This window comes from Heliangelus exortis, chromosome 9 (assembly GCF_036169615.1).
Source record: "Heliangelus exortis chromosome 9, bHelExo1.hap1, whole genome shotgun sequence".
NCBI classification, from domain to species: Eukaryota; Metazoa; Chordata; class Aves; order Apodiformes; family Trochilidae; genus Heliangelus; species Heliangelus exortis.
In genome coordinates, this window is record NC_092430.1 from 25,153,491 (window position 1) to 25,177,548 (window position 24,058).

Genomic DNA, 24,058 nt, shown 5'->3' on the forward strand with positions numbered 1-24,058 from the left:
TTCATTCCCTCCCCTCCCAAGGCACAAACCCATTGCTTGAGAGCTCTTTGGGGCAGGACCTGACCCTGGCTCAGCCTCCCCCTGCTCCCCTCTGGAGAAAATATTTGGGGAAAAAAAAAAAAAAAAAAACCAAACCAAAAACTACTTGTGTTAAGGAAATGACTTTCCAGGCCCAGCTCCTGCCTGCCCACAGCCCAGAAGAAGAAGAAAAAAAAATATATTACAGTGCAAGAGGGAGAAAAAAAAGAAAAAAAAAAAAAATTAAGAGAAAGAAAGAAAGAAAAAAATTTTTTTAAAAAAGCTTTTTTGACCCAGGAAAGCAGCTCCCTGTTCCCAGGCTCCAGCTTGTCCCGGGTCCCCAGAGCAGTTCTGGAGTTTCTGCTGTAGGTGGAAGTGTTGCAGAGCAGACAGGAGCCTCCCTGGGACACCCGGGCTGGAGCAGAGGAGGAGGAGGAGGGGACAGTGTCCTGTCCCGGGGCCAGGAGAAGCCACCCCTGATCCTTCAGGGCCCAACACTCCCGTGAGAACCCAAGGGGAAGCAGTTGAGCATCAGCCATTGCCCCCCCTCCATCCCTGGATCCCTGGAGGTGTGGGATGCCCATGGCTCAGCCAGGAGGGAGCAGGGGAGGTGAGGCTGAGGGGGAGCTTGGGGATGTCCCAATTCTTCTGGAAATACAACCACAATCCCACAGGCGTCTCCTGCCACTGCTGAGGTGTCACAGCTTCCCCCTGGCCCTGAGAGGACACCTGGCCTGATGCCACCTGGCAGGGTGATGGGCAGAGAGCACAGGGTGGGGGAGAGGATTCTCAGAGGTTTCCCTGTTCCCAAGAGAACAAACTCAGTGTTCCCCCATCCTCTGCTCCCAGGGTCTCCTAAGGACAGACCCTCCCTCCAGGAGCTTTCTCCTTCCCCAGGTCCTCAAGGGGATATTTGGAGAGTCCCCCCCTCTCCTCCCTCCCCTCAGATGCTTCCAGGCTGTTTCTTGCCTCATCCTCAGCCCCGTTTCCTGGGAAGGGATGGGGCTGCTCAGGTTTGCAGCATCCTGCAGGGATGTGGGATGTGACCACTGCTTCCTGCCTTGGCTCCCCCTTTGCTTTTCAGGAGGTTTTTGCTGCTGAGCACAAGGCTGGGCAGGGGTTTTACCCCCAGGTGTCAGCCAGGTCCCCCTGTGCTGGTGATGCTTTTGCTTGGTTTATTCCTCAGGGAGCAGAGGGGATGACCCCAAAGCAATCCCAAAGCTGCTGCACGTGCAGTGAACCTCAAGAGGTTCCTCTCTGACCCCCAGAGCTCTTCAGGGACTCTTCCCCCAGAGCCCCAGGCAAGGACTTGCCAGCTGGGCACTATTCATGGCAGGGAGGTGGTGGAAGGCCCAGATAAATCACTTCCCACGTCACAGAAATCGGGAGATGGAAAATCCCGTGGAGGTCACACAGTCCCTGCTCCCCACAGCACATTTTCCACAGCTTTTTTCCTGTCCCCTTGGAATGACTCAAGCCCAGGAGCTCCACCACCCTTCCCCCGAGACCTTCCGTGGCCTTCCAGGGCCTGAGGACATTTTCCTCTGCACTGCACTGAAACTTTCCTTTCCTAAACGTCAGCCCCTGTCATCCCCCCTGGAATCCTTCCACCTTTTTGCTGATTTTACCAACCCCAGCTCTCACTCTGTGCCCATCACCCTTGTGTCTGGGGCCTTCTGAGCTGCAGGGCTGTTCCTACTTGAGGAGAGGAAGAGGAAGAGGAAGAGGAAGAGAGAAGAGAAGAGGAGAGGAGAGGAGAGGAGAGGAAGAGAAGAGGGAGAGGAGAGGAGAGGAAGAGAAGAGGAAGAGAAGAGGAGAGGAAGAGAAGAGGAGAGGAAGAGGAGAGGAGAGGAAGAGAAGAGGAGAGGAAGAGAAGAGGAGAGGAAGAGGAGAGGAGAGGAAGAGAAGAGGAGAGGAAGAGAAGAGGAGAGGAAGAGGAGAGGAGAGGAAGAGGAAGAGGAGAGGAAGAGGAGATGACAAGAGAAGGTAAGACAAGGCAAGACAGAGTGGTGCCTGGTCTTGTGCACCTTGTACAAAGCTTCTCCAGCCCCTGCCTCCCACTGACAAGCCCAGGAACCCTCTAAATGAAGGACCTGAAGCAACCAGCGTTGCATGGCTGGTGTAGAGGAGTTCAAACACTTGATACCCACCAAAATTCAGCAAAAAAAAGAGGTTCCAGGGTCCCTGGAGAAGTGTTGAGAGGCCCAGTCCTGCTGAGCAGGGTCACCCCCAGCTTTTTGCTGTTTCTCCTGCTCAGGGCCTGGCAGTGATGGGGTTGTGCTGACAAACCCCATCCAGGGGTGCTGGAGATCCCATTCCTTGCAGGTGTGGCCTCAGGAGCAGTGGCTCTGCCAGGCAAAGCTCCCTGAGAGCTGTCACTCCAGGGACCCCCAGTGAGGGGCTTGGGGTGTTGGGTCCCACTGCTCTGCCCCCGCTGGGTCCCACACCCCAAGGTCTCTGTGAAATCCCCCACTCCTCAGAGCACCCCCTGCATCCCCTGGGCTTTGCACCACTTTTAAACTCCTCTGAGATGTTGGCCTGGCCAAATCACAGCCTCAGCAACAAAAACTCCAGAGCCAGCTTTTAAAACCTCATTTCATCCCATTTGGTGATTGGTTTTTGTTGTTTTTTTAGCAATGAGGATGGCAAAGGGCTGGACCTCAGGGTGTTGGTGTGATGGTGTTGGCACCCAAACCGCTGCCATGAAGGGACCCCTCTCCCCCCCTCCTTGCAGACCCAGCTGCCTCCTCAGCTTCTTTTGAACTCTCTCCAAAAACCATTTGCATCACTCACAACCTTTTCCACCCCACTGACCACTTTCAGCTCAGCTCCTGGGTTCTGCAACCCCCTCTTCAACACTTACATCAATCAGTACCTTGGGGAGCTTTGAAGGGTTTCCAACCATTGCCCCAGGGATGATTTCCATCCCCAGGGAATGGTTTCCATCCCCAGGGAATGGTTTCCATCCCCAGGGATGATTTCCAGCCCAAGGCAGTGTTTTTTCTGCCCTGGCAGAGTTTAAGATTTCCACAGACAAGGAAAGGAAAAGTGAAACTTTCCGGTTTTGCTGCGGAGCCTCCAGTTTCAGTTTGCATTCCAGCTGCTCCCAGCCCTGCCTGAGTCACTCACTGAATTTTGGCATTTTTTATTGGTTGGTGGTTTGTTGGGTTTTTTTCCAAATGGGTTAAGATAGTTTTTAAAATATCACCTATAAATGTATCATCCAGCAGGGGCCAAAGCAGGGCATCCTGTCAGCTTGCAAACCATCCCAGATCTTTTTTTGGAACTAGGAGGCTCCCCCCCCCCCCCAAAAAAAAAACAAAAAAACAAAACCCCAAGCTTCCCTGGATATTTGTGGGTTTGAGGAAAGAGCCCATCCAGGGTTTCCCAGGCCTCTGTGTCAGCTCTTGTGTTCTTGCTGTTTAGGGCTGGGCTGATGTCTGGAAGGCCCCAAAATCTCTGCAGCTTTCTCATCACTCTGAGACGAAGGGAAGAGGGGAGCAAGGGCCAGCTGGTGCCTGCAGTGGGGCTGGGGACTGCTCTGTCACCCTGCTGGGTGGCAGTCACACCTCTCACACACACACAGAGCTCTTAAATCTGATTTTTGGAGATTTAAGCAGCACTCAGCCCCAAGCCAGGGCCTGAAGGGCTGGAGCAGCCTCTGCATGGCCCCATCCAGCAGGCTCCTGCTTGTCTGTGGTGTGTGACAGCAAAGAGAGGAAAATCAGCCCCCCGGGAGAAGATCTGTTTGCTCCTGAGCTGTGGGGAGCTACAAACCCACCCAGGAGATGTGCACAGAGCAGGGACACCCCGGTACCATCCTGCAGAACCCCCCTGCCCAGCCCTGAGGGGGTTGTTGGACCCCAGCAGAGCCTGGGGAGGGCAGTCCCTGCTGGGCTGGGGGCACCTGGCACCCAGAAACCTCCCCAAAGAGCCCCAGAACTGCCCTTGTGTCCCACGGAGCCTTGGCCAGCCAAGGACAGGAGCTGCCAGGCACAAGGACAGATGGGGACAAGGTGCAGTACACGCTGCAGACATTTCCTCTCTGAATACATCTTAAAAATGGACGTTTTTAAGAGCTCTGCATGGTTTTGAGGTTTTTTTTTTTTTTTCCCTGGGAAGCACCCTGAAGGTGCAGCAGGAGGAGGCAGCCTGACCCTACCCAGGGCTCCCCAGGCTCTGGAGGCTCCTGGGGAAAAACTGCAATGGGAGAACAGGCTGCTGGGCCAGGGAGAGAGGAGCAAAAATCATCTGCAGGAGCTGCCCTGCTCTCTTGGAAAAATTTTGTTGGGGTTTTGTTTTGTTTTTTTCCATTCCCTGGGAAGGGCTCAGAGTGCAATGCCAGATGCTCACAGTTTCCATCACCCAAATTCCATTTCCGGTGTTCAAAACCCTCTTCAGCATTAATCTCTTGCAGGACCCTTTTTATTGTCCTATCAAAATTAATTTTGTGCTGTGCTTTGAGGATGAACAACCCTCCCCAGAAGTGCTGGGCTTGTTGCTCTCAGCTCCAGGTGTTTGTTCTTCTGCAGCACCAAGGACCCAGCCACCTACACACCCCCCCTGAGATCAAATCTTAGCTAAAAAAAAAGCATTAGCTAAATAAATCCTTTTTTTTTTTTTTTTTTTTTTAAATGGCAAAAAATAAAGATGTGTGGGTGCTGTCTGAGGAAGGAAACTGCCCCCCCCCATCTCATTCTTCCCAAATTTTTGTGTTACACAAGCCCAGGGTTTCTGCAGCACACCAAGAGGGATCAAGGGTTATCCCACAGCACAAGTGTTTCTTTAAATAAAAAAGGGAAAAAATGAAAAGGAAGACAGAGTAGTTTTTTCCTGATTAATACATTTTAATGCTCTATGACTTCGGGGCTGGCTCCAGGTTCTATTTTCATACACTTGCAACACTGCTAGGATACTGAGAGGCCTTTCTTTCTTTTTTTTTTTTTCTTTTTTGGAAGTCTAATTTCTTCCTTGCTGGAAAAAGCCCGAGGCTGGGATCCTGGAGCACACACACACACACACACACACACACACACACACACACACACAACTCATCTGGAAGGCTATTTATCATTTTTTAATAGCTGAGGCACATTGCTGCTTTATTCTGTAACATCCTATTAGCAGTAAAAGTTGGCTACCTCTGGCAAGCACTTAGAGCCAGGATGCAGCTGGCAGCACCCCCAGACACACAGCAAGGAAAAGCTCCATCTCCTGCCAAAGGGGGCAGAGGGAAAACCCCTGGATTGGAGTCTTTGGGCACTGTGGGGAGCACAGAAATCTGGGGCACCTGGTAGTGGGGCACCCCCTGAGGAGGCACAGAGGGCTGGAAAGGGGGTGGCTGCTCCAGGGAGGGCAGCAGAGAAGGGGGGGAGCATGGGCTACCCCCACCCACCCCTTTGAGTTGGGGATTAATCCTCTCTGGAAAGATTTAGGGCTGCAGGAGTTGACTTGTCCCTCAGCAGGCAACAATATGAGCTCTGTCAGGGAGGAAACAGAAGTCTTGGCAGGAGAGAAGGACAAGGCAGCCACGGGACATTTGCTTGTGAGCTGGAGTGGCAAGAGGGTGGCTGAATGCCCAGCCCCACGGTGCTGGTTCCAAGCTCAGAGGTTTTATTTGTTTTTCAGTGCTCCCTGGTGCTGTGAGTCCTGGGGAACAAGGTCCAGCACACGAAGGACTCGCTTGTAGCTGACCCTGCTGGGAGAGATGCCTCCAGGAAGGTGAATTTCCTGAAAATGTGGTGAGACAAGCAGGCATCTGCCCTCCCCAGGGTGCTTTCTGCTCCTGTGTTCCATGCTCTGACAGCTCTCCTGGGCTCTCTGAAATTAATGCAATTGTTTTGAAAAGGTTTCCTGACATTGCTCTATTTTGCCTATTGCTTAGCAGCAGGCTAAGTTCAGGGCTTGTGTGAGGGAAGGGAATTATTTGTTCTTGACCTGGATCTGAATTTGTTCTTGGTTGGGATCCATGATTTATGTTCCATCACAGAGAAACAATATTTCTGGGGCTGCTCTCATGGTTGTTTTTTGTTTGTTTTTTTTTTTTTTTTTTTTAAATGCTATTTCTTTCTTTACAATTAATGACCACACAGTCACCCTTGACTACCACAGCTGCTACAGGACATAAACACCCAAGTGGTGGCCAGGCATAAAATTAGGCAGTGGCATTCAGTAGATTTACACCAGTTTAAAAAAAAAAAAAAAAAAAATCTCACCAGGCTGCAAAAATACAATCCAAAATTGTCATACAACTGAATTTCTCAACTTCAGTTGAAATACAACCGAAAGCTGAAATACTATTGAAGCTCATCTAAAAATTTGATGGAAAAATCTATTTATTAGAGCTCTGACCCCATTGTTCTGAGAACTGCCTGAAAAATCTGTTGCTTTGGCACAGGGGGGCAGGGCTGCTCCCCACAGACACAGTGCCCAAGAGCAGAGCCCCTTATCCCAGGAACAGCTCCACCTTATCCCAGGAACAGCTCCACCTTATCCCAGGAACAGCTCCACCTTATCCCAGGAGCAGCCCCAGTGCTGCCAAGGATTTCTCAGGGCTTTTCCTGCTCCTCAACAACCCCCCAGCTCCACAGCTTTGGCAGGAAAATAAAAATATCAATCCTCCTGGGTAACAATTTGACAGAGAACTCTGGCACTAAAAGTCACACAACACAAAGACACTTTTTTGGTGAAATTCAGGAAGCAAGAGAGCTTTGGGACAAAACCTGTGAAGTCTGCAGGTGATGGGCAGAGGACGGGGTGGCCCTGCCAAGGGCTGGGGCTGCTGGGCATGCAGGGCTGCCCCAGGGTCATGCTGGGTGATGTACACCCCACAAGCAGAGTCTCACTGCCCTAAGCAGCAGTGTTTGCAAACAGAACATTAAATAGTGGCAAAAAACCTTAACTGAGCAAAGGCTGCAGTTGTTACACCAGAAAAGAGCAATCACGTTACGGGGGAGAACACACAAAAATCCCAATAACACCCAAACAGGACAATTCCAACAAAGGGGGTGGGGAAAAGGGGGTTTGCAGTTGGCAGGTGTTTGGATCACACTTATTGAAGACGTGCTCCTCTTGGCTTCTCTTTTTCCCACTTTTCTCGTGGGAAAGGCAGGCAGCTGTCAGGACACCGAGACACAAGGGACGAGGAGACATCATGGCACCAAAACCACACCAAGCTGACCCGATTTGGAGCTGCAGCAACACGGGGCTGGGGAGGGGGCTGCCCCTCGCCCCCTGTGCCGGGTGCCCAGGTGTCCCCCCGGCTCTCAGAGCTGGCTCAGCTGCCTCCTGACGCCCGCGGCGATGCTGCCCCGGGGCTCGGTCAGCGAAGCCGCTCTGCCCCGGGCTGGGGCCGGGGGGCTGAGGGCTGGCAGGGCCACCCTGCCACTGCCTGCCCGTGTCCCTCTGGAGCTCCCAACCTGCCCCGAGAGATGGATTTCCCTGCCGGCACCAGGGCCGGGCCGGCTTTTCTGCCCGTGCTCGGGCAGGCGGGGTGCGGAGGAGGCGAAGCTGCCCCGAGGCAGGGAGCAGGCGGACAGGGGGAAGTTTCCACTCAGCTTTTTCAGTTCCAGCACTTGTTCCCTGGCTCTGCTCAGAGCTGCGGTCAGCTCGTAGCGTTCCTCGCACTCCCTGCGCACGGTTTCCTGGAGAAGGGTGTTCTGCAAACACAAACAAACGCTGCCCTTGAACAAACGCCTCTGGCCGGGGAAAAAAAAAAACCTCAGCCCCAACCCTTCCCCCCCACCCCGGGCTGCAGCCACACGGAGCCCTCCAGACCCCAGCTGGGGGTCTCCCGGCCCACCCGGCACCTCTTGCACACCCTGCCTGCCCTGGGGACAGGTATCTGAGGGTATTTCTCATCTCCTGCTCGGGGGGAGCTGGGAACCATAAAATCATCATGATGGAATGGAAAGGATCTCAGAGATCATCTGCTCCAACCTCCTGCCACGGGGATGCTCATCCAGAAAGGATGCTCAAATGATGGTTCCTCCTTCACTTGGGAGACAGGGAGGTACCAGAGGTTATTTCTCAGCTCAGGGGGAGCTGGGAATCATAAAATCATCATCATGGAATGGAAAGGATCTCAGAGATCATCTGCTCCAACCTCCCTGCTATGGGGATGCTCATCCAGACAAGGATGCTCAAGTGATGCTTCCTCCTTCCCTTGGGAGACAGGGAGGGACCAGAGGTTATTTCTCAGCTCCTGCCCACCCTCCAGCTCAGGGGGAACTGGGAATCATAAAATCCTCATCACAGAACCAGCACCATGGAATGGAAGGGCTCCCAGAGATCATCTGCTCCAACCTCCTGCCATGGGGATGCTCATCCAGACAAGGATGCTCAAATGATGCTCATGGAGAGAAAAATGGAGCAGCACTGCTCCCCTTCCTTCTGGGAAGGTGGTCAAGGAGTTCCCACACCCCCTCCTGCTTCAAGAATTTTGCACTGATTTATTTCTTTTTTCTGTGCCAGCACTATTGGTTGCTAATGGCTTCCCAAGGAGTTGGGATAAATGCTGGTCAGGGTTGTGGTTGGCACAAAAAAGAATTAATTAAAAAGAATGAATTTTTTGCCTGTGTGCTCCCCTCAAAACTTGAAAAATGAGGGAGAAATGAAAAGTCCTTTGCTGACTGATTTCTTTAGATCTTAAAATTTTACTTGGCTCAAAGCATCTATGGGCACAGAGTGACAGAACTGGACCTCAGGCTGGACCTCTGAGCCACCTGCAAGCAAAGCAGCTGCTGGAGAAGGAACACAGCTATGTGCAGAGGTAGAGGTGGGAGTGATGTAAAGATCCAAAATAAATTATTGTCCAAACACCTCAACTCTGCAGACAACTTAGTGAAAGAAAATCAGATGTTTCTCTCCCTGCCAGCTCGATGGTCACTGATAGCCCAGGAGATGGTCTGGGAAGTTTGGGAAGTGTTTGGGAAGTGTCCCCTGTAAATCTGAGGCACTTTCCTGGCAAGAAATTTATCTTCAAAACCAGTTCCAGCTTTCCACCACTCTTCCCTCCCCTTTTCTTCTCCTTTCCCCTTTTCCCCTCTGCTAGAGGAGGAACTCTGCTCCAGAGAGGGGAAAGACCTGAGGGGTGAGGGAGTTCCTGCCCAAGAGGAGCCTTTTCCATCAGCACAGAGCAGAACAAGTGCCAGCACCATCCTGATTTCCCCAGCACAGTGTTCCTGAACCTTCCTGAAGGAAGAACTAAATATCAACCCAAGCCCTAATTCATCTCCAGGAGTTTTATTTTCACTGTTTACCCTTTTTTTTCCTTCTGCCACTCCATTACTTTGGACATTCCAGCCCAGCCTTACCTGCAGAGCTGCCTGCACTGCTATCACACTGCCCATGGAGCAGCACAGCTTGCTCTCCTCCCTTCCCATTATATCCCAAACATTCAGCAAGTGCTTGTGGCAAAAATATCCATCAGTCAAGTTCCTCTTCCAGTCTAACTGTGTTTTTTAGGCATTCCTGTGCTAGAGAAAGTGGCTTTGCTGGTGGGAGGTGGGACCAGCCATTCCCAACAGGATTACTGCCCTAGGGACAGCATGGAAGGGCTCCTTCCAAATAATTTCCCAAAGAAGTGGGATTACTGGGAGAAGTGCTGCTGTGAAAGGATGAGGGATGTCCTTGTCTTCTGCTGTACAAATGTGAAAACTGCTTTACTGGTGACTGATGCTTATGGAGCAGTGTGTCAGGCTACAGACTAAGAAATAAATGTCTTGACCTAAAAAAAAAGGACCTAAAAACTAGATGTATTTTCAAAATAAAACACTAGTTCCAGTGCTTGCTGAATTAAAGCTTTCACGTGGTTTGTGGTATATGATATTTATGTGATTAGGAGGGGTAAAAACCTTCACATTTCAGTGGTTTTTCACTTAAGAGGCTCTGAACCCTACATGCTTTGGGGGACTGCAGAAATCCCAAGTCTCTAAGGAAAACCAGCAAGGCATCTCCTCAGTCATGCTCCTACCTCCTCTTGAACTTGACTCAACTTGTGAATCAGCTGAGTCCTCTCCTGGGTTAATTTTTCCAGTTCATCTGACTTGTGTTTGATTTCTTTCCTCACATTATCCCGAAATGATTCATTATTGTTCTTTTCCATCGTCAGCTGAAATTCAAGTTCTGTAATCAGTCTTTTAAGACTCTGAATTTCTTTTTCCTTGTCTTCATCTTTCTCTGCCAGTTTGATCTGAGCGTCTTGGAGCTTCTTCTCCAGAATCTCTGTCTCCATCCTTAAGCTATTGGTGGCACTGGATATTAATCCTGGTATCTGCAGCATTTGACAAAAATTGCACTGGTCTAGGTTCAGTGGGTATTGTTAGGGATGTGGGGTTAAGGATCACAACGTCACAAACGTTGACTTTGGGAGAAAAAAAAAATACAAATGCAAAAAAAAATACAAATGCAAACATACCTGTACTTAGAGACCAAAAATAAATCTCTTTCAATTGCCATCATACCCTGAAAGGACCCCTGGGAGCTGGGAGCTAATCCAAGCTCACTCAGGACAGAAAGGTTTGTTAATATGCCCAAACAGAGAAAAAGAAGCAAAAATGGGAAAACTCAACTTCTTTACAGCAAGTCAGGATTTCCTCAAGGCTCTAAAACCCCAGTCCAAACCCTGTACAGTGACCTAAGGCAAACTGCTGGCTGCAGCTCTCTAAAATGTAATGTAACATAGTTATAAATAAAGCCACAATTTCTTCAAATTTCTTTGTTCCAGAATTCTCAAGAAATGTGTCAATTAATTTGAAAACTAAGGCTCTAGGTACATTTTTCAATTTCTGCCTGAAACCTCCAAACCTGTAGGTCTGGGTGGCAAGAGCCACCAGTACAGACATGAATGGAGCTCACTGGGCACCTCTCTGGTGCTGAGTGAACGTTGAGTTCACCAAATTAATTTTTAAAAAAACAATTAATTAAAAAAAAACAGCAGTGTGGATGGTTTTGTGCCAATTTGTCACTAGTCTGAAACATTCCCAAGCTTTTAAAAATTGTATCAGTTTAAAAATAACTATAAACTACAGTCTATAGGTAGAGATGAACTCTGGGAAGGGAAAATGTGAGAAAAGGAAGAACTTCCACAGCATTTAACTTTAACTGGTTGCTTTTTAGCCTCTTCCATTTTAAAACAAGCAAAGAAAAGCAAAAGTAAAGCAAAAGTAAAGCAAAAGTAAAGCAAAAGTAAAGCAAAAGCAAAGCAAAAGTAAAGCAAAAGCAAAGCTCCATGCCACATACTAAGACTGGGAAAATACTGTATCCTCTCTTTTATTTTTAAATAAAAAAGTTTTTATTCCTGCACAGAATATTTCAATATTTAACATTATCTGCTGCCACAAAACTTCTCTCTAGTGTCACCCACCTTCTTCTGGAGCTCCTCGTGGTCTCTCTGATATTTTGTGATTAATTCTTGCTGCTTTTGCCTCTCAGTGTCCAGTTCCACTCTGGCCTCCTCCTTGACTTTAAGAATTGCTTCTTTGTGTCGTGCTTCACCCTTAGCCAGATCGATTTCCATCTAGAAACAAGTTGATATTTATTTTTTTTTTATGAGATGTAGCAGTGGAGTTTATAATATTGCTCATGTTCCACAGGGAGCAAGGAGAGCTCCTGCCCCAGAGCTGGGAAGATGCTGTCCAGGTCATCCCAGATGCCTACATTTAATTTAGGTGGTTGAGCCTCCCAGTACATCCCTGTGAGACCACTGAATTCCAAACCCCTCAGCTGGTTCTTCAAACAGAGGATTATTTTGCTGGAAGCATTTGAACTGGGGCTAAAACTCAGCTTGTTGTTATTTTCAAATGCAGCAAAATGATACAAGTGGCAGCAAGTGACATCTGCAGGGCTAGAAACAGGCCCTGAGCTCAATATTAAAATATAAGCTCAGTATTAAAATATAAATAAAATGCATTAACTCTTATAAATTCCTTTTTTTCATTCTTGCCAGTGAATTGCAACTTACTGTGCAAAATGTTCTGGACAAGCTCTGGACCAAAAACCTGGAGGAAGGTAACAAGAGAGCTGCAAATTCTGGGTAAAATATCCCAAACCTTGAGGCATCTCCCATCTTTAATAGAACAAACTCCACTTTAACCATTCAGCCATCACCTCCTGAAAAGAAAAGCCTGGAAGAAATGCTGGGGGCTGAAAAATCTTCCTCCTAAAAGCAAGATGCTAATGTTGGACCTCTGCAGGCTGGATTCTAATGGGCTTAATTGCAGCACACTGACAGAATATCCAGCAGGCACAACACTAATTACTTCAAATTATTAAAAGCAGAAAAGCCCAGAATGAGCTTGATTACAATTATCTAATTTCATACACCCCTGATGAGCAAAAATAAAACAAATGCCTTTAACTCTTCTTGGGGAAAAAATAAACTGGAAATATTCTTATTATTTTTAAATAAAAATAGACCAAATTGTGGCAAAAAAGTCCCCCTGAGGCTTAGCTCAGAACTGGTGTATTTGTGGTCTCAGAGCAGGCTGTTATTGCTGTTATTATTACAGATATATCTTCTCCTCTGCTAGATATGGGAATTAGGATTGTAGCAGCAGAAAACCACATTTATCAACTCTAACATAGAACCAGATCAGATGTTGGAGGCTACTTGGCTACAAAGACAAAAAAAATACAGGCAGTATAAAAACCTGAGCTCAGCTTGAAGATTTTACAAACATTTTTCCCACTTGAAGCTAACAAAGGTGATACCCAGGAAATAAACTGCCAGGGTCTGCACAGCAAGTACAGCTGCAAGTAATGGCTCCAAAACCACTTGTATGTCCCTTATTAGTTAATATTCTTTTAAAAAATAATCCATAAACCAAATGGTTACATCAATCTTTAAATTTTGTAAAAGAGATTATCTTGTCTTGCTTGTTTTGTTTCATTAAAACACATAGAAATAAAATACATAGAAAGCCAGAACACTTTATACTTGTGCAATGGCACACTGACCCAAAAACAAGAGAACTTTGTCTCTTTGTCACTTTTCTGGTTCTTTTTGCCTGATGAGAGCATTTCTAGAGCAGTTTAGGGGCTGTGAATCCCAAGCTGTGGTTGCTCTCTCACCAGCAGCAGCCTTTATCTGGATTTAATGGCAGGATGCACAAAGAAAGGGCTGGGACCTCACTCCCAAATCACAGAGAGGGGAGGAAGTTTTAAACCAAACCTAACTGATGGGCACTGCTGGTAATCCTGATTTTTTTCCTGAGACTACATAAAGCTCTCAGCCACTGATCATGAACTGAACCAAAACCCAGTCATTTTAGTCACAAACTGTGTGAAGCTGAGATCAGAAAAGTCAGAGCTATTGTTCAGCACAATTTGCAACTCTTCCTTCACAGATTAACTTATTTATATGCAAAAGTTTAAATAATGTTATAATTTAAAATTTAATTTTAATTAATTTATTTTTAATTTTTAGAAAAATATTCATAAATCTGCTGCCCACACCAGTGCTGACACAAACCAGGATGCTGGTGGCCACCCTGGCCACTGGGACACATGCTGGCTCATGACCAGCACCCCCAGACCCTTTTCAGGACCTTTTCATGTTGCATCCCACACCCATGGACCAGGATCCTCTTTCCCAATCTCTGTTCTCCAACCAAGCCATTTTTTCCCTCATCCTCTTGTTTCTTTTACAGATCTGTTTTACAATTAACAACTTCAGGCTCAGCTCTGCCTTCCCTCCACCCTGCCAGCAATGCCCAGCCTGATTTGTCCTGGGAAACTCCCTCAGCATCAAACAGACCCTTTCCTTGGGGCTTGGGTAGGACATCAGACCCCAAAGGCTTTTTTTTTCCTGCTGCAGAGCCCCTGGGAAGCCTGGAGCTGCATGCTGGCACTTCAGGAGATGGGTATCAGGCTTCCTGCACCCACTCCTGACAGCTACCTACAGCTGGAAAAATGAATTACAAAAAAAAAAAAAAAAAATAAAATAAAGAAGAGAAGAAAAGGGTGCCCAGTGCCCACCCAACCTCACCTTCTCCCTCCAGTTATCTTCATCCCTCATCTTCTGCCGTAATGATTCCTGCAGCTGCTCTGTTCTGTTCTGATGAGAAATCAGCATTAACTCCCTAGAAACCACAAAAACTCATATGTCAATGCATGCTCTGCCCAGCCTGCTGCTCTGCCACTTCCTGGCCAGGAAATCCTTGGTGGCAAAGGCTTGGTTTTCCCTCTCTGCTCAGCATCCTGAGCCCCCCTGCCTGCAGGCACAGCACCAGTCACTCCTCAGCACCTGCAGCACACCCCCACGTGCCTTACCAATTTTTTGACACATATTGAAACCTCATTTTCAGTCTTTCCCAAGTCGAATTTTGCAGAGCACTGAATGACTGTTGTACCACTCAAACCAGAAATTGCTGTGTTGTGTGAACTCAGAGTATTACTGTTGTTAATTAAAAACAATGTCATGGGGTTTGAATTAAAGCCACTGAGTGCTAGAGACACTATGGCTCATAGAGCAAAAAACCCTGGAGAGTTTAAATTCTTGTAACTTAGATTACTAGCAATGAACCACCTGGAACAACAACTCCCATACCTGGGGCTCCAGGAGAAGGGAAGTACTCTGAAATTAACAGGTAAATATCTTCCCATGCAGGTACACGTGGAATATTCACCCAGGGAATACTCAAACCCCTGCTAATATGAGAATTATTGCCTGCTGGGGCACATCACTCTCAAAACCCCCTGCTCTGCTGCAAAAGCCACTTCTCAGAGCCCCTTTTCCTCTGCTCACAGATCAGAGCAATGAGGCCCTGACGTGCTTAACTTAAGCAGGGGACAGCACTTTCTGTTCTGCCAAGGACAGACAAGATAATTTTCAGCAGCTGGAAATGTCCTGGTGGGAAGCTGCCCATGCACTGCACCTGCTCCATACCCAGGATGGGCTCATCTGCAGAGCTAAGGATTGCAGCCCTGGTACCTTTCTTGCTTCAGCATCACCACCTCTTCCTCAGCTTCTCGAAGAAGAACTTTAAGTGCTTCCAGTTCACTTTCTGACCGACCAGTTCTTCTTTTTAGATCTTCTTCTTTCCTTTCTTTCTCAGCCATTTCTTCCTGTAAATGTTTGCAGACTTGCTGGCAAATCTGAAGAGACTCCTCCTTTTCCTTCAGCTCTTTCATAAGTCTACAAATGAAATAAAGAAGCTATAGGTACTATATTCTTATTTACAGATGGATACTAAATGGAAATAATTTGCACCTGGAAAGGAAATGAAAAAAAAACCACTGTGCATTCTTTATGAGGTTAAATCTAGTGACCTGAACACAAAAATAGAAACTGAAACAAGAGAAAAATGAGTGCATTTAAGCTGCATTAAAATAATAATGTTTTTGCTCTCACTGCTCAGAAGTCTGCACGTGATGTTTGGGACATACAGCTTCAGCATTTACCTTGACTCAGTAACTCCATTGTCATATTTCATTTTTTTCAGCTCATTTTGACAGGCATCAAGTTCAGTTGATTTCACCCTGAGAGAACACCAAACACACACATGCATTTGTCCAAAGAAATTACAGCCTCTCCTCAGGCACCAACCTGAAACTCAGGTTTATGGACTCTTTATCTACCTTGCAATTTCTGTTTTAGCTAAAAGGCACCCAACAGAACATTCTGGTAGCTTCCAGTAACTGGAAGTTACACTTTCAGCATCAGCTCAGCCTAACCAAGGATCACAACAAGCTGAACGTGGCAAACCAGAAAGGGAGATCTTGCAACACTGATGAAAGTTTCTAGATAGATATGATTAAAAATGAGCAAATAATAATTTAGTGGCTAAGAGGGCTGGGAACTGTGCACGTTTCTTGTCATTATGTCACTGTTTCACCAGCTAATAGCCATGGTTAAGCTTCATATTTACATTTAAACAGCTACAGACTGTGTTATTTCATTAAATCCTACACAGTATGTTGAAATGTTAATACTTCATTTGGAAACCTGTTGCTGTTTGTTTAACTGTGTCCATGAAATCCTTTTTTCACACTCAATACTTGCATTATCATCAAAATACTCTGTTGCTAAGCATTCCAAATATTTGCAACTTCATTATGATCAGTTCTTCTGCAGGCAGGAACAGAAACCAGAAAGCACAGAGGGTAGAAGAATGAACCCTTGTCTAAATTTCATGAAAAGAGACAAAAAGGATGATGAGAGCTGGTGGCAGCACCAGTTCATCACTCTGCAGCTTAATGTGGTTTTTATTTCCAGTGGTGAATGACAAAGGTTGCTGCTGTCCCTGATGTTTCCAGGTCCCAGTGGGTGCTGGATGGGACCCTGGAGGTCTCCAGCCCTGATGTGGGAGTCCCACACAGCCCCAGGAAGGGAACCCCAGAGCCAGACTGAGCTGACTTCTCCTTGGTGCTCATTAATCCTTCCCCAGCCAGCTGGTTAGGAACACAGGACCTTTACTTGGGGACAAAATGTCTTCTCTGTTGGTCACAACCTCCTCCCATCACCCTGAGAGGCAGTGCTCTGAAAAAGTGTCTTACAGCAAAGCAAAGCAAGCAGAAATCTTACACCAGCAGCTTCTTGTAGTGATCCATCTCTGCTGTTACTTTCTGCAGCTTCAGCCCAATCGTCTCCACTTGGTTTGTCAAATCTGCAAAGACAGAACCTGGTTTAAACCTGAGAGCAGAACCATGGGGCTTGTGTCTGTATTTACACCCCACTGATGTCTGAGCTGCATCTCAGAGCTGTAACTCCTTGTCCCCAGCAGGCAAAGCAGCCCAGCCTCAGAACCACACAGACCTCCTGCCCATGAGGGCTTTTATGGTTTGTTGTATTTGAATTATTTCTCAGTGCTCACCAACCCTACTGCCAGCTGCTTCATCTTAAGGAAAACAACTTGCTTTTCTGGAAAAGCTTGGGATGCTGTCACAGCCCAACAGGAGACCCTTCCAGGAACCTTCAGATTCAGCTGGAGGTAAATATGAAATGCTTTAAAGGGTTGGATTTGGAGGTGCAGGAAGGTGGGCGTGTAAAGACCCTGCTGATGCTACAAAAAAAGCTGTGACACTGACACCTGGCACTGCAGATTTCTCTTGGACACTCTCAGCTAAATATTGATTTCAAACCACACCAACCAGTGTCACTCTGGAGATGGAGAGACCTGCACCTCCTCTTTGCCTACTCGGATTAGGGGACATTCCTGTTCTGATGCTGGAATGATGTTCAGAAGGCAGCTGGATGCCCCAGTCCTGCAGCGCCCAGCACCCAGCTCCTGCTTCTCTCCCAAAAACTGCAGAGCAGACAGGGGCCCAAGCCAAACCTTCACCTTCCCCACCAGCAGGAGTGGTGGCCAAGTCCCCAGGGGATGGGTCAGACCCCATGCAGTCACCTCTGTTTATTTTAATGTCTCCCCCTGAGCATCCTCCCACCGGGTACGTGTCCTGTGCCCTTCCCCAAAGTGAAATAATTCAGCTCCGGTCTCCTGTCCCTCCCCCTGGTGGGGTAACAGCTCCAAATGTCTGCAGAAAAAGGGGAGATCTGGGGGTCACCCAGGAAGCAGATGTGAGACAGCCCCTGTGGGAAGCAGAGCAGCACTGGGGGGCTGTTTGGTTGGAGCAGATGAAGAGCAAATTGTGGCAGAAGAACCCCAGGGAAAGGAGAGCCCTGTGCCTGCCCTCCCCCCAGGAGCCTCCCCCCAGAGCAGCTTCCTGCTGACAGCCCCTCTGGACAATTCCTTTTTAAAATTATTATTATAATAGAAGTTCTCTGATAATTATTAACTGTGCTCTTTCCTCCCCCCCCCCCCCCCCCCTTCCTAGACGTGGGAGTATGGACACAAATTGTGGAATTAAGGATAATGCACATTTGGGTTCTGGTGTGCTGGGTGGTCTCTTGCAGCTCTGTTTCCTCTTTTTGAAGAGTTTTTTTGTCATGACTGAGCACTGGACAGGAGTTTTCCATGAGGGAGCAGATGGGTTCAATTAGGTGCCTGGTTTCTGCAAGTTCTTCTCTGGAGAGATTTCCCACCAAAGTCCAAGGGAGGTGCTGAGCAGAAAGGCTGAGGGGTCAGAGCCCAAACAATACAGATCTCAATCAGGTTTGAAAACCACAGAAAAGTGAGGCTGTTAATAAGGGGAGGGGTAAGACAGGCTGAGACTGGCACTGGAAAACTTGCTGGAGAAAGAAAACCATATTCATGTGCTAATGGAGAAATGTTCTCCAGTAATGAAAATGAAGCTTATTGCAAAATACACAAACCCAACAAGAAGCATTTGTGCTTTGTAACTCAGAGTTGTTTTGAGAAGTACCACATTTTAAAGACTCTTCAGTCCAAATCCATCTCAATATTGCTTACAAAATGAAGTTTAATGGGTTTTATCTTTACAATTCCCACTGGACCTAAGCACAGCCCCCCCTGGGCAGCAGATGTGGCAGCTCTGCCTCCAACAGGGACATGGGGTGGCCAAGGCACCTCTGTGTTTGAGCAGCATCATTTTCTCCAGAAAGTGAAACCTGGGAGGAGGACAGAGAGCAAGGGGCAGAGCAGAGAACACACAGAAAGAAAAGGTGTGAAGACCCAAAGAGCCACCACCCAAGTTTGGGACTGTTTCTTCTCCATTTGGGCAAATTCCCATGGCTGCAGCCCATGGTGTCTGCTAAACACCAAGCATGGAATCTGCCCAGAACTGGGTTTCAGGAATGCAGCCACCCAGTTTGCATCCTCTCCAGCTGGCTGATGGCACGGAGCTGAACAGAGGCTCCTGCTTCCTAAATAGCAACAACTGGAAAAGTTTTCAGTCAGGGAAAAAAAAAAAAAAAAACCCCAAAAAAAAACCCAAAAGCACTGTAAACTACATTCCCATTGATGGCAAGCAGCCCCTCTGGAAACCATCAGTTCTGCAGCTAATTCAGAGCAGCTGCAGTGATATCAGCTCAGAAACATGTCTGGGGAACTCCTTGGGCCTTTGCAACTTTTCCTTCAACCCCCCCAAAGAGCAAAGCTCTGGTGACCTCAGAGCCAGGCCTGGCATCAGCCCGTTCTGTGCCCCCAGGTCCCTGCCCTACACTGCCTGGGCCTCCCTGGGGATAAATGTCTGGCTGCAAAGTGCCTCTGGGCACAGCACCAGGGCATGGGCCTCCCTGGGGAGGGAACCCTGGGGATCTGCTGCTTGCCACATCACCCTGGCACCCCAAAAACAGAGCAGAGAGACAGCAGTTTCAGTTTCCCTTCAGCCTAAGCCTGGCTTGGGGAACAAGGGGCTGAGAGTTTGTTTCCCCCAGAAGTTCTGAGTCCTGGCTGTGGGGAGCACTGAGGAGGAGCTGGGGACAGCCCCGAGCAGGCTACAGCAGCTCTGCCAGCTCTGGGAAAAGACCTGCAGGAGAATCACAGATTGACTGAAGTGTTCTTCATTTTCCTCCAGCTTTCTGGAGTTCCCAGCATGACCCAGCTGTGTGCAGTTCACCCAGCAGCTGGCTGGAAGGAGCTCTGGGCTTGGAGAGCCCAAACCCTGGTGCTGGGATCCCCTTCTTGGCCAGCTGGGACCAGCCCAGCTCACACCATCATCTACTTCCCTTTGTCCAATTCATCTAATTTTAGGGAAAATGTTTTTAGAGACTTGGTGCATGCTGACATGAACCCTGTGGGGTGCTCCCTGTACTACCTAAGCTGAGTATAATATTTGTCACCTTGGCCAGCTGAAGGAGACCCCCCTGAGACCTTCTTGTCCTTCATTAGGAAATTGCAAGGAACAATTAAATTCCTTTGGGCACGGAAGGGACCAGCTGGAACAGAAACTCAAGTGCAGGAGACACAATACTGGCATGAAGGAAGTGAGAGAGAAGAGGAGCAGGACAAATGCAGCCCAATAATGTTCCAGAGCAGAAAGAACCAGAGAATCCAAGGGGTGAGGAGAATGCTGGCAGCTCAAAGCTGGGAGATGGTCAGGAGGTTGAAATGGAGATAGAGCACAGGCCCCTGGACAGAACAGAGAGACCAGAACCCACCTCCTGTTGCCAAATTTCTCTGGTGTTCTGAGAAGGAAGTAATTATAGGTATCCTTTAAAACCTACCCCATAACTGCTCCTTGTAGGGAGCAACCTACAGGGACCTTAACCTTGGCTGATGAGCTGTGCCAAAAGGGGTAAACAAACTGCATTTTTCTTAGAATATTAATGCTAAACCAAACTTTGATGTACACTTAGAGATACTTTCAAGCACATTTCTTTTACAAGCATGTCAGAGAAGCTGTAAGAATTGTGAAACACATACATGAAAAATCACTGTGTCAGAGCAGGAACCATTTGCCTCCTCTGTGTTTCTAAGGAGACCAAAGAAGTGAACCAAATACTCAAAGTCCTAGCATGCACAGGACAGAACTCTATTTTTATTTATTTATATATCCAATGGACTATGATGTCGAAGATAAATTGCTTTTTGTACACACAAGAAAATACTTCTTTTTATTTGTGACTCACAAGCCTGTCTGGAAGGAGCCCAGGGACAGACTCCAGCTGTACAGATTTATTTCCTTTCTGGAGAGCTGACCAGTGCCACTGGGAAGTCTGTAAATCACTAAAAGCTGCCAGGAACTGGGAGGATGTGCCAGAAAAAAAGAGTGCCTGCTTCTTATCTCCCCCAGCATATGGTGAGGACTGGGCTCTCTGGACCTCTGCTCTGAGCTAGGGTGCTGCCTCTTTCACATCCATACATCAAACAGGCATAGGAAAAGCAAGAGAAGGGATTCTCATCAGGCTGAGTGGCAGGAATCTGGGTATTTGCTCAGTCATGGCCAGGGCTCACACTCCAGCATCAAAGGATTTGGTCCTGAAGCCTGAATTTTCTGCAGAGGTTGCTGCCTTTCTGCACCTGAGCTAAACGGGATCTGTCAGAACTGTTCCTACAGCCCTGCTTCCCCTTTGTGTTTAAATTGATTAGAAATAGTGTTCCTTACCTCCTGGCTGGCAGAACTGAAGGTGAGAAAACTGAGGAGCTTCTGGCCTCACCTTTCCAGGTTTTTACAGATTATAATTTTTTTTCTCAGTGTTTAAGCCAAGCAGGTGAACCAAAATATAACAAATACATTTCCATGAACAGGGATTCTCCTCCAGAAGCAAAGTGGGGCCCTTCTGTAACCAAACCAGAGGCAGCATTATCCCAGCACCTAGCTGGGGAGAACCAGGGGGTTGTTCTTGCCAGCATCTTCATTTTTCCTCTTCCCCTCCTGCTGTAAAGCACTGAGGAGCCATCACCTTGGCTGACCCATTTGTCACATTCTGCTCAAACCCCACACAGCTCTCATCCCTTCAACTTCTTGGTACCACAGCTGGAATTCAGAAAATAACATTTCAGCAGTGCTTGGGGCATGAATAGTGGCAATTTGAAGTGCAGGCTACCTAGAACTCCAGGAAACTGTTCCCTCATTGGGTTTTCAAAGCTGTCTGTAAAGTGTCATCCCAGGCACTTCACAGAGATGAAAATCCTGCTCCTTCTTTCCAGGAAGGGAGCTTCCATTCCCCTCTCAAATGCCCAGCTCCTCCTCCAGCTGCCTGCATTTTTCAATCATCTCTCATTAGTCTCATTATGTCAGCAGACCACTGCTAAATTTATATTTAGGAGCTTAAGTAGCCTGTAAAGCAGCAGCATCAAAAGATTTAAAAGACAGATTTCAAGTGCATTGCCAGCAATTGAAAGCAGCACAGAGGCAACCCTGAAGCTACAAGTGGGCTGAAATAAAACTGCAATGCCTTTTGTGAAGAAAAAATACTCTGTGGCTGTGGTTAAGTGGAGGAAAGGATTTGGCTGGCAGTAAAAATGGAAGTGCAGATATCAGCTCCTCTCTTGTAGGAACACATCCTATCCCAGCTCTCCTGCCACTCCTGACCCTAAGAATACAGACAAAGACATAATTTTTAAAAATTTCTATTCAATTGGACAATTCCTCACCAGCCCTTACTCTGTGGTGGGCATTTTTCAAGGCCTGACATCTCTGACTCACTGGGTGATGCATCAGGAGACTGAAAAGTGGCACAAAACCTCTTTGGCAAAATGTACCTCACAGAGATCATCTTCAGAAAGTCGTGAGAAGCACAAGAATGAAAAGAAAACCCACAACAGCAGAGGCCAGTGCTTAGTCTGAGTCCTGGCAGATGACTGAAATATCCAGCAATTTACAGACCTATGAAAAATAGACAAGCCAAACATCTCCAAAGTGCTGGCTGCAGAAGAGCAAGTTCTTCCAAAATGTGTAAATTACCAATCCAGCTGGTAGGTTGTTGGTTTTTCTGGAGCTCTGAACTATTTCAGCACCAAACAACCCCCCAGAAACTCAACAAGAATCCCCACCTCCCTCCTAAACCAGGGCTACTCCAGGTCTGGCTGACTTCCTACCCACTGACTTCCTACCCACCAATCCACTCATGGGAACTGATTTTTGCTGAGATCAAATGAAGCAATAAAAAAAAAAAAAAAAGTGGGGTTTGTTCTCACTAATTTAATACTATGGCAAACTCCTATAGCAACACCATGGTGCTTGTTTCATGAAGGAAATCATGGTTGGTATTTCAAAGGGCACATTTTTCTCATCTGGCTGTAGGAGCCCATCCAGAAACAGGTCCCATGTAGCCAGAGCTCTGCAAAGGGATTTGTGGTTTACTCATCTAGTCAGGAAGGGGAGAAGAAAAAAACCCCAGCTAGCAGTCTCCCTGCCTCAAAATCTCCTTCTGGATATCCACTGCAAATGTTTTACTGCTTCTTAACAACAGGTTCATTCTGAAGGAACCACTACATGTTTGTATTCACCAAAATAAACTGCAAAATGCCTCCCATACACCATCAACCTGGGGAGCTGATGATTTACCTGCTCATTAAGAGTTCACAGAATTCCGTAGGGATTCCAGAGATGATGTTTTCCTGGTGTTTTCTCCACAAGACTGTCTGCCATTTCAAGTTTTTAATCAAAGGCAGTTTTAAAAAAGAAACCTGACGTGCAACCCAAGCCAGGAGTGAGCCAAAGAGCAGAGATGAGCAGGGTCAGCCTGACCCTGGGCTCCAGGATTACCCTCAGCTGCCTGAGAATCCACCCAGTCACACCAAGCACCCAGATAGCTTTCAGTGAACCCTTTATACACACTTTTTTTTTTTTTTTTTAAAATCCCTCTTCTCTGGAAACATATTTTAAGAGGGTGAGTAAGCAAGGGAGATCATGTGGCTGGGGACTTCAGAGATGTCCTGGGGGGAGGAGAGGCTCTGTAGAGCACTGCCAATTTTCAAATCACTTTACAAAGAGCAAACAAGCAGCTGGGGTGGTGGGAGGGGTCCCTGCCCATGGCAGGGGGTGAGACTTGAATGGTCTTTAAGGTCTCTTCCAAGCCAAACCACCCTGGGTTCCTATGGGATGCTCTGCTGCATGCAGCAGATAAATTAGAGTTGGAGAAAAGAAGCCAGGAAGCATCACAACAATCTGTAAAACACCATATAATCTCTTAAAAAAGTTAATAAAGAATTTACAGACTGAGAGTGTTGATCTCTAAGACCAGACCAAGGCAATTCCCCATGGAGTTAAGAGATGGGAAGAAACCAGAGGTGTATTTGTACAGTGCACATGGACAAAGCAGGAGCCCCTGTTTCAGGAACCTCTGAAGCCAACAGAACCAAAAAGGGACCTCTAACCAAGGGCAGCAGCAGTGGGGATACAGATACTTAAGTAAGGATATTAAAGCACATATTTCAGAGCTTAAAAGCTTGTCTTATTAGGCTCCAGGAGCTCTCAGATCAAGAGGAGACATGCCAGGCAGGTAGATTATCCTCTAATTGCTGTTCTAGAGCTCTGCCTTTGAAGCAGACTGTGCTTCCCTGCAGTGAGGACAGGCCACTGAATTCCAGGACTTGAGCCTTGCCAGGGCAGCTGCCAGGGCCAACATTCCAGCTCCCCAGAACGCCTGGGAAGCAGTGCCCAGCCCCCAGGCAGCTCCACATCCCCACCTGCTGCCCCCTCCCCAAGAAAACTCAACTCAACCATCTGCAAAATTGTCCAAATTCAGCTGAACGTGGCACCTTGTAAAAAGGTAACATCTGCAGTTCTGGGA

At 47.5% G+C, this 24,058-nt stretch overlaps 1 protein-coding gene across 5 annotated transcripts in view; it reads right to left on the reverse strand.

Moving 5' to 3' along the window:
* Positions 1-4,844: 4,844 nt before the first annotated feature.
* LEKR1 (leucine, glutamate and lysine rich 1) overlaps positions 4,845-24,058 on the reverse strand; it is a 37,290-nt gene continuing 18,076 nt past the window's right edge. Inside the window, exons 7-13 of one of the 5 annotated variants that reach the window (XM_071752839.1) lie at positions 16,544-16,625; positions 15,421-15,498; positions 14,951-15,154; positions 14,006-14,099; positions 11,384-11,536; positions 9,992-10,315; positions 4,845-7,676 (exon numbers count right to left, since the gene is read on the reverse strand). In XM_071752839.1, the coding sequence (XP_071608940.1) occupies positions 7,284-7,676; positions 9,992-10,315; positions 11,384-11,536; positions 14,006-14,099; positions 14,951-15,154; positions 15,421-15,498; positions 16,544-16,625 (1,328 nt within the window). In that variant the 3' untranslated portion in view covers positions 4,845-7,283. The remainder of the gene's footprint in view (positions 7,677-9,991; positions 10,316-11,383; positions 11,537-14,005; positions 14,100-14,950; positions 15,155-15,420; positions 15,499-16,543; positions 16,626-24,058) is intronic. The other 4 variants (XM_071752842.1, XM_071752840.1, XM_071752843.1 and 1 more) reach the window with 4 other exon arrangements.